This window comes from Aphis gossypii, chromosome 2 (genome assembly GCF_020184175.1).
Source record: "Aphis gossypii isolate Hap1 chromosome 2, ASM2018417v2, whole genome shotgun sequence".
Classification (NCBI taxonomy): domain Eukaryota; kingdom Metazoa; phylum Arthropoda; class Insecta; order Hemiptera; family Aphididae; genus Aphis; species Aphis gossypii.
In genome coordinates, this window is record NC_065531.1 from 23,592,972 (window position 1) to 23,607,435 (window position 14,464).

General features: G+C 26.2%; 1 protein-coding gene across 2 annotated transcripts; it reads right to left on the bottom strand.

The window, feature by feature from the left end:
* Positions 1-8,959: 8,959 nt before the first annotated feature.
* Positions 8,960-14,192, bottom strand: LOC114130678 (apoptosis-inducing factor 1, mitochondrial). Of its 2 annotated transcripts, XM_027995698.2 has the most exons (10): positions 13,661-14,192; positions 13,493-13,590; positions 12,699-12,833; positions 12,466-12,621; positions 12,255-12,321; positions 12,052-12,191; positions 11,265-11,960; positions 11,062-11,202; positions 10,877-10,988; positions 8,960-9,495 (listed from the first exon to the last, which is right to left on the bottom strand). In XM_027995698.2, exons 1-10 carry the CDS (start codon positions 13,701-13,703, stop codon positions 9,095-9,097), a joined length of 1,989 nt encoding a protein of 662 aa, XP_027851499.1. In that variant the 5' UTR covers positions 13,704-14,192; the 3' UTR covers positions 8,960-9,094. The 2 variants fall into 2 exon arrangements, with proteins under 2 accessions (XP_027851499.1, XP_027851500.1); XM_027995699.2 differs by lacking the exon at positions 12,699-12,833 and having other exon boundaries at positions 13,661-14,183.
* Between the last annotated feature and the right edge of the window lie 272 nt (positions 14,193-14,464).

Consider the following 14,464-nt stretch of genomic DNA (forward strand, 5'->3'; position numbering starts at 1 on the left):
TTTCAGAAATTTCAAGAAACAAAAAATTAATACAACATAAAATATATTTGTTTTTTGTGTACCAAGATGTTTGGAATAACTAAAATGTTATAAAGTTTAGCACTATGGTTATATGTAATATTATAATTTAGCAAGTTTATTAGGTACTATAATATAGACTATAACTGAGTTCGGAACATAAGTGGTGGCTATGGAACGACGCCCCTTCAAAATTAAAAAAAAAAATTGTACAAAAGTAAATGATATAAATAAATTAATAGGTACCTAACATTAAATAAAATCCATGGTCCACGAGGGGCTGAGCCCCCTTAAAAATCTCATGATGGGTTTCAGGTCTCCCTCAAACCTCTGTACGGCACCTACGCATCTACAAGTAAGTATCAAGTAGGTACCACTATTGACAAACGGGTGTTGTTAACTTGAACACAGTACCTATACTTATTATAGATATACGTCTTTTGATCTACGTCAACATCTTAGTCCTATGTAAGTACACAAATAACTAATTAGTTATAGTTAAATTTCTAAGCTCAAATACATTATACAAATCAAGCTTAAAATGCATTTGTTATAATTTTAATGTAAAAATAAAAACACCCATAGTCAGTACTCAGTATTACTTATTAGATTAAAAAGTGAGGTAGAAAAATTTTCCTCCAAAAATGAGATAGTTTTCGTTTTCGTTTTCTCATTTTATATTCTGAACGAAGTGATGAATGTATTGATTTTACGATGATGTGTGTGTGTGTTTTTTTTTTGTGTGTACAGCATAACTTGTCAAATGTTTCAATTTATACTTCATGAATGGTTTCCGATTGCAAAGTGAAAATCATTGATGCATTATAGAAGTCAAAAGTAAGGATTTTCTAGTAGTTCTCAAAAAAACCGGGAAAAACAAAAATGTGATGGAAAAACGGGAATTTTTACGCAAAACCTGCAGTTTTCGACAAAATCGATTTTTTTGTTTGTTTATAACTCAAAAACGAATCTCTGTAAATACTTGAAATGTTCACTAAATATTTATATTAGTGTTATCTATAAGCAGTTCAATTTTCAATATTCTGGCATTTTGGAGCTATTTATAGATAATTGAAATTTTCGATTTTTTTAAGTATTTCTTTTTTTGAAATGTCGATAATTTTGAGTTCCCTAAAAAACTTGAATGTTTAATTCAAGGTTTCTTATAAGTTTTTCTTATTGTAGTTAAAAAATAATCAAAAATTTATAGTCACGATTTTTTTTTGCATTTAGAAATTTTTTACGAAATATATGTAAAATTCACCAAAATTTACAAGTGATTTTGTAGTTAAAAATTCATAAAACTGTTTGTATTTATATCTAAGGTTAAAAAATTCAACAACAAGTTTTCCATAAGTTTTCCTTCAAATACCTAGCTATAAAGAAAATTCAAAGCTTCGTTATAGAAAAAATGTTAGAGTGTTTAAATTTTAAATTTTTACGAAATTCATTCATTACTAATTGTCATTATTCAAAAAGTTAGGTTTCGAAAAATGTCACCAGTTATTCTTTAGATTGGCATTTTATTTATACAATTTAACTTTCAAAATATTTCGCTTATTTTAAGGCTATTTTTAGGCATTTGAAATATTTGTTTTTGTTTAGTATTTTTTTTATAAATATCGATAAATTTTTTTTGGCTATGTCAAAATACTTGAAAATTTAATACAAAATTCCTCATAAGTTAGTCTTATAATGATTCAAAAATTATAAGTATAAATAAGGCACAATTTTTATTTATTAGCATTTGAAGTTTAAGTATTGACAAAAATTCGTCAAAATCATGAATATTTGCAAATTATTTTGTAGCTATAAAGAAATGTGTATATAGGTAGTTATAAAAATTTAAAACTGATTACCTACAAGATTTTCCATAAGCTTGACTTATAATAATCGTGACTAACGATTTTTTATTTATTTTTTTAACTATAATAAGAACAACTTATAAGAAACTTTGTATAAAAATTTCAAGTTTTTTGGGCATTCAAAATTATCAACACTTCAAAATAAAATACTTCTATACTATATAATCGAAAATTTCAGATATCTATAAATAGCTCAAAAAAAGCTAGAATATTTTGAAAATTGAACTGTTTATAGATAGTACTAATTACTAATATAAACATTTTATAAAAATTTCAAGTATTTACAGTGAATCGTTTTTGATTTACAATCATATAAAACAATCGGATTTGTCAAAAACTGGTTTTTCGTTAAAATTCCCGTTTTTCTGTCATTTTTTTTTGTTTTTCCGATTTTTTTAAAAACTATCGAAAATTCTTACTTTTGACTTGTATAATGCACCAACGATATTCATTTTGCCATCGGAAACCATCCATGAAGTTTTAAATTGAAGCATTATTTCGACAGGTTATGGTGTACAGTGTACACACATAAAAAAAACATACACACATAAATTATAAAATCAATACATTCATCAATTTGTTCAAAATTTAAAAGGTATTTTCAATTATAATTTATAATGATATGGTTACATATCATGATTGTAAATTGATTATTTATTATATAAAAGAAATAATGGTCAAGTTGTCGCACGCATATTATAATTATTATAACCCACACATCTTAAATCACTGATGAAAGGAACGATATTTATATTATTTGATTACGTAGGATGTTATATTGTTATACATAGTTAATTTATTTCGTCTACCGCCGGAGACGATGGGTGGTTCAGTAAGGGTCTCTGTCGCCAGGGATAAAGACAATTTCATTGTAGCGTGGAGACCTTTGATGGGGCCTGTGACTCTGGCTGGCTTGACCAAGTCGTCTTCTCTCTTCAGTGCATGAGCACCCTTTTAAAGCAATAAGTGCATGAGCACCAAAATACTTCGATACCAGACATTGCGAGCAATAACTGGCCTTTTTTTTTAAATCGAAATTTAGCAGTGTTGTTTTCTTTTAACCTGAGTGTTTAAAACCTTTATTCATCTAATTAAGTCAACGGCGCATTCAGACACAGCTGCAGCGAATAAGCTAAGGTGCATGCGCATCATCAATATTTATATATTTATACAATTTTACATATTATATTTTATTTATTAAAGTTTTTATAATTTAATAATTAATATTTTATTATTAAGGTGTACTTGGTCATTTTCGAATTACGACCTCGAGAACCCTCCGACGATCAGGAGGAAGGTAATTAAGCAAATTTAAATAACTTATAATAAATCCGGCATTCATTCAAGGCTTGTGTCCCTTATGTAATGTGTTTGCCTAGAATTTATCTTAACTATATTATATCTCATCACCACTAACTAAAACTCATAGCAATATATTTACATTTTATATACTTTTATTTAGATATTTTATTCTGATATTTCATTATATTTTTAATTTATTTTACTTTTCTTATTTTTGCGTTATTACAGTATCAATGTTCAAGTGGAAAGTGACCACCGTGGAACCGGAATAACTGTGTTTAAAGTATCGAATGTTTGATAAACCTTGGTCGTAATAGATTCCTTCAGCAAATTGATTGAACTCGCTCCGAATCTCCGACCAAATGATTATAGCTACATCCAGAATAATCTTCGACATCAATGTACATTATATATCACAAAGGACAAAAATCTCGTTTTTTTTGTACGTATATCTATTTTCCACTATCCACACCTTAAACTTTCGGATCATGGAACTCTTGTATAGTTCACAGTTGGTGAAACATTAGGGAATGGAAGCGCATCTACGCCCCAGGAACTGAAAAATCTATATGACGTTTTAGTTATAATTTTATGAAAAAATCCTGTATTGTTTCAAATTTCAATTACTTTCAAAATCATTTTTCTAGTTTCTAGTAGTATCATTCATGCCGGTTTAGTACCGATATTTGCAATCAGGTATTCAGGTGTTTTATGATCTTTATCTATAAATAATCATATTCCCATAAATATGATATAAAACTTTCTAAGATATACAATATATACATAGGTATATATATATATATATTTATGAAAATATAATATAATATGTCACTGGATGTTTGTGATAAATAATAATCAAAAAAATTTATCAAGTAACGGATTGACTATCAAATAACAACAGGAAGTCTGGAAGTCTGGAATGCGCTAATGGGCCATAACTCATGATAGGCCCATAGCTCATTACAAATTACAATACTCAGACACTGAGCGTCGGATAGCGATTGCAAATATTGCAGTTATATAAAATATTAATAAAATCATAACACGCAAGGTTATTTAAACACATATTTTTTTCTTGTTAATGTGATACTATAGTACTCATAGAACTGTAAAACTGTCTATCTTTGATTCTTTAATCTTTCAGCTGTAGTATAATAAATGTTGACTATTATTTTGTGGGTATTTCTATTTAATTATCGGTTGTTATTACGTTGTATCTAATATTTTAGACTTACCTACACCGGGTCCACACATTTTAAAGTAGGTACAAACTTATATATGCGTTTGGAATATTCGGAACAAATATTTACGGCGTACATTTACGCCAAACATTGCATGAAACTTTGTTTTGGAACAAAAAAATATAGCCAACGGATCGTAATGATAGATGCGTGTAGCATTTTCACACGGCATTCCAAATAAAAATATTTGAGCTAGTAGTGCGTTGTTATGCAGCGAACACGTGAATAACACACGCACACATACATTTTCTATTGCACAGACAAATTTGTGGCGATTATGACGCACGACATAAATTGATACCTACTATATAATAGTGTTGATTCGAGCCACTCCGATTTAAGTGACACGATTCAGACATAGTATAAACTATAAAGTATTAAACATAGATATATACTTAATATTTATAATATATTACCTATTATATAATATATAGGGCTCAAAACATCACTAGGGTTTTAAAGCATATGCTTCTTTTTTTCACAAGCGTGCGCACAAGGTGTGCAGCTGCGTTTTGTGTCTTCTTAAAATTTTTGATGAAAACTTATTCAATTATTTAAAACTAATTATTATATTATATTTATATAATAGGTATATCGTATATAGCAAATACATCATGTATCTAAATGCATTGTAGACTGTAGTAGATCAAGTAACCCTAAAACAATATTAAAACAATTCTGCACACCCTGTGAAAAATTCCTGCGGCCTGCGCACGCCTATGCTTTTTTTATATAGAAGATTGAAATCTAATTTGTGTACATTCTGATTCCAAATAAACCAATTTATTTTTGCTTTTTTGGATTTTTTTCTATAAATGCTTTTTTTTGCTTTTAAAATTGCTTTTTTCAATTTATGATTTTTTTTATATGTTTATATTATCATGCTATTGTAATAAATAAAAAAAAAAAAATTAATAAGAAATGTAAAACTCAGAAAAGTGGATATTTGAGTATTATTGTTTCCGTTACCGGCTTGTTTATTTTAAATATATTAAACGTATAGATTGTCGATCTACATTATTATAGCCAGCAGTTGCAGTATCTATTAGATCAGTATGCCCTTAACATCGATATCGACCATTTCAAAATTTAAGATTTAGTGTTGTAATTTGAAACCTCTTGTATGAAGTATGCATCGATCACTTCAGTGGATGTAGAGTTTGTTTTCTAAGTATAAAAATATTCTATCAGACAATATAATCTGTTTCACTACTGCAAATCTATGAAAAATACACAGTAGTTAATTTTTTCTTTTAATTTAAATTAATATTTCAAATTTTTTAATTCCTTTTTATAACTAGTTTATGATAATTTTTGGTCATGCTTTTTTTTTTTTTAAATAAATATGCTTCTTTTTTAAAACAATCGTGTGCTTACTTAGTTAATTCAAGCCCTTATATATTATTAGGGCTGATATAGATCAATATAATCTATATCAGCCCAATTAAAGTAGGTAAATCTCATGAGTAATATGTTTTTTTGTACACACCTAGGTAGCTGTTAAAGTTATTTATTTTACTTTTAGACTTTAGTATTATTACGGTAATCAATATATTTATAAAAATGAATCCCTATTTTCTTTAGTCACACTATAAATATTATAAGAACGCCTTTACCGTTTTTATTCATAATTTTTTTTAAGTTTTTTAATATTTTGTGGAAGGTTCTTACGAAAAGAAAAATACCTATATTAACTTTAAAAATTAAATATTTTATAAATTTTTCCTACAAAATACTTGTATCTACATAGTATTTTTTATGATTTTGATGCAGTTTATAAAAATGTACCTAAACTTAAGATGCATGTAAAAAAAAAAAAAACTATGGCTATGTATTTTTATTAATTTTAACAGATGATAAGAACAACTTATGTGAGGTATTGTAATAAATTTTCAAGAATTTTAACCCAGCTAATAATTATATTTTATTGACATTTATAGAAGAAAATTCAAAATATTTTCATGATTATAAAGTTATAAGTTATAAATAACTCAAAGTTATAAAAAAATATGTTAAATATTTTGTAAATTATACCGCCAGTGTATAGAAAATGATACTATAAATATTGTGTGAGAATTTCAAGTACCTAAAGTTATTTGTTATTAAATTACGATAAAAAACAAAAATCTTTTGAAAACAAATAGTTATTATATACAGATATGGCATAAGAATCAAATTCTTATCTAAAGGTACTCGGATTTATATAATTGTTTGTACTAGGGTACAAGATAATAATGGCAGTCAAAAGCGTAGGAAATAAGATGTTATATTTTCAAAAATTTGTAGAAATTACTTATACATTTATTAAAATATAAAAATAGGTCATTGAACGGCAAAATTGAATCGGATATCCAAATTATTGGGATAATTCGTGAAATTTAGACATCGAAAATTCGAATTTCTAAAATCTGAATATGCCCATTAGAAAATTATAATATTATGTAGATTTTAAATATAGGTAATGTTGAGTGTTTCTGAGCATAGATTACGTATGTTGTAACTTTCTTACGAATCACAGGTTAAATACAACGTAACGATTTTAACGTTATTGTACCCAACTATAAAGTTCAAGAGCTGGCAAAATTTAATTTTGGTTTTTTGGGTTTAACATAGTGTATTAAGTGTATTAATTAAGTGTATTAATCCAGAACATATTTATGGAGGGGGGGCATCTTGAATAAAATTTCGCTAAAAACGCCATCAGGGCAAAACAATGCCAATATACATATTACATACAGTATATACCAGTCTACGGGGGGGGGGGCATGGCACCCTGCCCCCCTTGGATCTGCGCCTGATACTAGGACTAGTTGGTGTAAATTGGCATGTAGTTCAAAACGATTGATACAATAGTCGATAGTAGGTAGATAGAAATCTATTTAATTAAATTAAATAATTTTTCAATAAATTAAATCAATGCATCGTTGAAATCTGTATAAAAAAATATATTTTATTTTAATTATTATAAATAATAGATTTTATTCTACTGGGTCATAATTTTTTTTTTTAATTTAATTGGCCTATTATACATTAATATCATGGAGTTTAAGAAATTTATCATTTAACTATAGGATGAATTTTTAATAGCATACTTAACAATTGGAATAATTTGTAAAATTTTACCACATCAGTGTCAGTATAAAGTATTTAATAGAATTTTTTTTTTTTTAATACTTGACTATGAAGTCTAATAAGTTTTATTTAATATAGGTGGAATAACCATGGCAAAAAAAAGAACTAATATTATGGTCTATGGACAATAATTTTGAATAATGCCTAAATCATGATTCTGAATAATTATTAAAATAAACTATAATATACCTACTGTATTCTGTTACATGAGTTATAAACTTATAAATTAATCAAAATCATATAAGAAGTATTATAAATACTGCATAAAATTGATTCATATGGCAATTGTATTGGAATATTATTTATATTAAATGTACCTATGCCTATTGTCTGTGTATAAATAATAATAATAATTAATAACCCATTCCTTTAATATATATTCATAGGTATTATACGAATAATATATTTAAGACTAACATAATGTTGATGTATTATTATCTACAACTGATAACTGATGGAAAAAATACTTTTTAGAAAATTCTCTAATGACTTATAGTACTTGTACATAAATATAATAAATATTTTATTAAAATATGAAATATACGCATTATGATCTAAAAAAGCAGCAAATACTAAGCAATTAAAAGGACGCCACACCCACCTATGTTGTCTCATTCTACAAACGTATCAGCCAAAATTACGTTCAGTAGAATTAATTTTCAGTTGTAAGTTTCAGTGTGAGATTGAATTGACTTATGATCAAAATTAAAAGTAGGAATGTTATTTTTGATTCCACATTAGGTTTTTACGATATTTTTATTTTTAAACAAGTTATAATCTTATATTATAAAACCCTAAAATATGAAAATACACATAACTCGCAAGACAACACATGCAGGTCCTCTGAGGCATACCCTTTGAGATGAATATTGTTACTAAAAATTAAGTCAAGTTAAGTAAACGGTTTATTTATTTTTTTAATAGATAAACTAAAAAAGTATTAATATTAAAAAAATTTTAAATTATAAATTGTATTATGTAATATGTTCTAAAACATTAATTAATATAATTGTACATTATCAATTTAGTGTAGTTTTTATTTATTCATTCATTTTTTACATAAACAATATTTTCTTGTAAAAATTTTATTTTGTAATGTACAAAATATATAAAATGTGTGTTCAATAAATTTATTATACCCTTGGCTCATGTATATTTGAGTAAGTACTGAATGCATTAACTTCTTTTTGAATAATTAAAAACATACAACATATTATAAATTAATAATATTAGTAGTTAATACTATTCACAAATCTAATAGTAATAACACTATACTATATTGAATAAGTATTAATACAATTATTTTTAATATTGCATTAGTGTAAACATTTTACTAACTAGTGAAAAACAACTTTACGCAGAAGGAATGTCAATAAAATATGAAATAAAAAAATTCTAAAATAGAATCAGTCTATACAAAAATATATTAATTTTTACATATACGAAAGGATTTCATATTTTATTATACTATCTAGTATTAAAAATACTAGTATAACAGTAAAACAATGTAAAATAACTTTAAATTTAATGTGGGCATCATGAAGAATCACCATGAATATTGAAGAGTTTAGCAACTTCATTGAGATCTTTATAACATCTATCTGATTTAAGCACTTGGCGTGCTATAGACATTCGATTGAACAAATTCCATAATACAATTCCAACAATTACATCATTTTTCAAGTAAAAAACAACACCTTTGTTGTAATCATTTTCAGAAATAGACTCATTATTTTTGGATACTAATTCTTCATTTATTTCTTTTTTATTGGTTGAGGTATTTTGGTCAGTTTCATTAGCTAGTGATGGATCTTTATGGTTTCCTTTGGCAAATACACCCATTGTTATTAGAGACGAATCAACAATTCCAATAGCTTCATAACCCACAGAAGGTCCAATGTCAGACCAAAACATAGGTTGATGTTGATATGGTTTTGCTGAAAATTAAAAATATATATATATATTTTTTTTAAATATAAGTAAGATAGTAACTTTAATTTATATAAGAGCCCATGCCATAAACCTAATATTCAGATATTCATTATTTACATTTTTTCCTGGTTTTTTAATATTGTATAACATCATTTTAAATTTCAATGTTTACTTATCATCAAATATCTGGTTTTTGAAAATGTTAATTTATTTTTATTTTTTATTTTTATCATTTTGTACATATATGAGCTTCAAAAATGAATAATTTTGGTTTTATAATAGTAGTTGTCAGGTAATTACTTTTGTGTTAAAATATAAGTCATGTGACATCATAAAATTACATAGTCTAAAAGTCACATCTTAAATATAGGTGTCATGTGGTATTAATTTTGTACGATTAGCATATAGTTGTTTTAGAAAAATTACGTAATTATATTGAAACCAATGAAGACATGGAAGATTTATTTAAACCACTCGGTTATTTAGGAAATAGAACGAGAACTAGGTTTTAAATAAAAATAAACAATTAACTTTAAAGCAATTCTTGAAAAATTTTAATATGCGAGTATGTATATTTTTTATTTCTTTAATATAAACTACTAAAATTAATTTAAACATTAAAAAAAAAAAAATTGTTTGATAACTCCAAAAATTTGGTAAGTAAAATTTTTTTTCCTTGATAACCTCGAAGTTAACAAGGGTACACTGTAATTATTTGACAGAAAAGTTATTAAAGTATACTTCTAAAAATGTTATATATGTATTTCTTCAGATTATGTATTAGCCCCAAATTAATCATATTATTAATATTTTATTAAGAATAGTTTATATAAATGATTAAAAATAAACAAAATAAATCATAGATAAATAAAAACTATTATTTAAAGTAATTTAAATTTATAATGTAATAACTAAAATTATTTACATACAAAAAGAGTATAGAAGTATTAGTATATAGTCTACCAATGTTTTGTGTTTTACCTACAATACTTACATTACAATCTTTTTCTTATAATTTTATTTGTTTATATTAAAAACCCATTGCTATTATAGGTAACAAAAATGTTGTCAGGCCTGTTTCAAATGGTTGTATATTGTAATTGTAACTATACACATTTTGAGTTTACATTGATTAAGTTCATACATACCATACCTACAGAGGATAGCATATAGGAAGATTGCGTTTTCAAAAGTATTTAATCTTTATAGTTTATATGGGTATTGTATCTATATAAAGAAAGTCAATTTGATAATAATGTAATGAGTAATGACAAATTATAATTTATCATGTTATTATCAAATAATAGTATGCACCAATATGTAACAAAAAAAGTAATTGATATCCCCAGAATGATATTTAAATATTATTACTTTAAAGTTACTTACCAGCACCAGCCATATTTTCACCAGCTAACCTGCCTGATATAACAGCATGATCATGATGTTCAACACGCCTCCTTCCAAGTTGTTTGTCATAAAAACAAGCACAATCACCAGCCTATAAAAAAATTTCTTTATATAAATATGTTCATAACAATATGATTTAAAAAAATATATTTTTAGAAACTAACAATATACAAATCTGTTCTTGCTTGTAATTCAGAATTGACTAAATAACCATCAAGTTTTGAATCAATTTCTAATCCAGCATCAGCAGCAAGTTCAGTGTTAGGTTTAGCACCAACTGCCATTATTACATGGTCAACAGAAATCTGAAAAATTATCAAGATAAAAATTTCAAATTTGATTTAATTTATGGTTAAATTGCACTAACATTTTTTCCATTACTTAATACCAAATTAACTTGTTGTTTATCGTTATCTAAACTACAATTTTTCACTTCTGTTTCAGTCACAACTTCAACGCCTTCATTTCTAACTTTTTCAGTGGTCCATTGGCTAAGATAATTAGGTAATACTTTCCCCATATTACCCTTTTCTTTGAATATTTGATAAATCTTAACTCCATTTTTTTTCCCTTTATTGGCCAATGAAGCAGCAAGTTCACTACCTAAAAATCCACCACCAATAATGGCAATAGATTTTATATGACCCAATTGTTCCCATAAATCTTCAAAGTCATTGATGGACCGAAATACTGAGAATTTATTTTTAAGTTCTTCACTTGCATCATCATATAATTTTAATGTTTTTGGAATTGATCCAGTTGCGATTAAGCACTTATCATAACTGATTTCTTTTCCATCATTAAGCTTAACTTTTTTTTGTGATACATTTATTGATTCAACTTTCCAACCTCTTGCTAGTGATATACCACCGTTTTTAGCGGTTGTTAATTCTTCAACAGGTGTATAAAATGGTTCAGGTTCGTAAAATAGACTTCTAGATGTACCATTCCATTGATGAAAATTTAATGATTTAGCCATTTCAGTATCATCACCATACCATAATTCTTTAGATAATGGGGGTCGCATATGAGGAAGATAACCTTCTGCTGATATAACTAAAACCTTAATTCAAAATAAAATATCAAAATATGTCATATTTATTTATCAGGTATAATAAAATAATAATAATAAAAAAAAAACAATAGATATTTACCCTAGCAGTAGGGTCTGCTGATTTTATTGCTCGGAATGCTGAGAAGGAAGCTGTACCTCCACCAATTAATAAATACTGTATTTTATCTGGAATTGACTCAGATAATGAAGGAATTTTAACCAGTTTACGTGTTTTCTTAGCTAAAAAATAAACATTAGTGAGTTTTGATTTTAAAATTTACTTAATATAAAGTATAATATTACCATTAATAGTCTCTTTAATAGTATGGCTATCGTCTTTTTTTTGTTTCATAATGTCAAAATGATAAATCTATTTTAGAAAAAATTCAATACATAATTGTAGAGTAATAACTATTAAATAACTAGTAGGTACTAGATATTATTGTTGAGTATTATTAAATGAATGATGTTATTTTAAGTAAAATCTAGTTCTAGTAATAATTTCAATAATTACGCCATATAATGTTCCCGATAGAACGATAGCTCCTCCAAGAAGACTCCAATTACGAAAAGACTGTTTATTGTTAGAATCATTATGCCAACCATCATTTTTTTCAGATTCTGGAGGATGAGATGTTGAGGGTGAATTTGAATTGCTACTAAATTCATCCTGATGTAAAATAAAATAATTCATTAACCATGAATAACTAAACACATTGAATGTAATTTTATTGACTGTTAGTCTACCTTAGCCACTAAAGGGCAAGTTTTTAGAGGATATTCATTATATTTTGATATTATCATTTCTTTTTTAGGTAAATTGACTGGTTCATTTACTTTTTTTGTTTTTTTTGAAAAATTGATTTTAACTGGTTTAATAACCTAAAATATGTGTTAAGCGTGTTATTTTTAAGAATTTGATTAATTTCAAACTATTTAGGTATATAATATTAAGTATTATTGCGTCATCTATTGAATAGCAGTAAAATATACAATGTAGTATATTAAAACTAATTTTTCAATATTGACAATATTATGTGAAACTATATAAAAATATTATTTTAACAAGTAGGTATGTTTTGAAAATATTTTTTTCCTATACATAAAATATTTAATTTTATTATATACCTAATAGCCAAATAAAGTTAATTTAAAATTACATAATATTTAACGTCTTAATCAACAAAATACAAAACTCTGCGTGCATTTCTATTTTTTTTTTTATTAAACTAAATTGTATAACAAGAGTTGCATAAGAAATTAAAGTAATAATTAGGTATTAAAACGTTTTTATTTGTCTAATTTTATTTTTATTTAAAAATAATAATAAACTTTAGTCATGCAACTATTATTACAAAAATGATTTTTTATTAATTAAATAATTTATGATTAACATGCAAAATAATATTTTTTTAATCAATTTTACAAAATAATCTAACTACCTATTGCTTATTGACAACATGGGAATTTTTACAGTTTAAATCACTAGAAGCTAATAATTTTTAAACATTGTCTATAGTTGAATAATAAATAATCTTTACCTGAATTAATGGAGGAGTTTTTCCTCTACTGTTTTTTCCACTACCATTCTTTTTATCACTATAATTTTTACTATCCCATGCACTTAATATTTTGGATCCTGTAAAAAGACATTCAAATGCATAATATTTAAATCGAAAACTGTGGTATTAAGTGTTAATTATACTAACCTGGGGAAACCGGCGGTCTGAGAAGTCTTAGCTTTGACAGCATAGTTATTCAATAATAGAGCCGATTAAAAGTTCAAAAGAATATTCTTGTCGTCAATAAGCCGGACGTTTTTAAGATTTTCCCCTCAATCTATGTATAGGTAATGATAACAAAATGGCTACAAAATTTGAATGCGCTTAAAATATTATTAAACGAATACAATAATATCACATTCACGGTTTGACGACTTCGGAGCTCATATTATATAATACAATAATAGTATAATACAAATACAGTTCAGCTTCAATCTTCAATGAACGTTTTGGAAACAAAATGTGTTCGTCGGGAAAACTTGGGTACCTACATCTGACCCAAATGGCATTTCTCATGGAACGTTGAAAATTGAAGGTGAGACACTGTGGTCCGTAATTTGACGGTGTGGCGCCATAGAGTACTCTATGTGTGGCGCGCGCGGTGGTGGCGGCGTATTCGATAATATGACCGTGCGGACATGCGTACAGCGTACAGGCAAGTGAGGATTTTGTAATCGAATTTGTTTGAGACATGAAAAATAACTGAAATAAACAAATATTCATTTTTGATTTATCGAATGAAAAATAAGCAAGAATTATTTTCAAGTCATTTATGTCAAAAAAGAATATCTGGATATCGAAGTGCATGAATGCTTATCGAAAATTTCGTATTGTAAACAACAATTATTATAGGTACCAATATCGTCTGGGGTGAAAATAATTTAAATAATTAATCTATTTAAATTTTAAGATGCAACCGGTGTCTGCCGCCTGGTAGTAGAGTACTAGAGT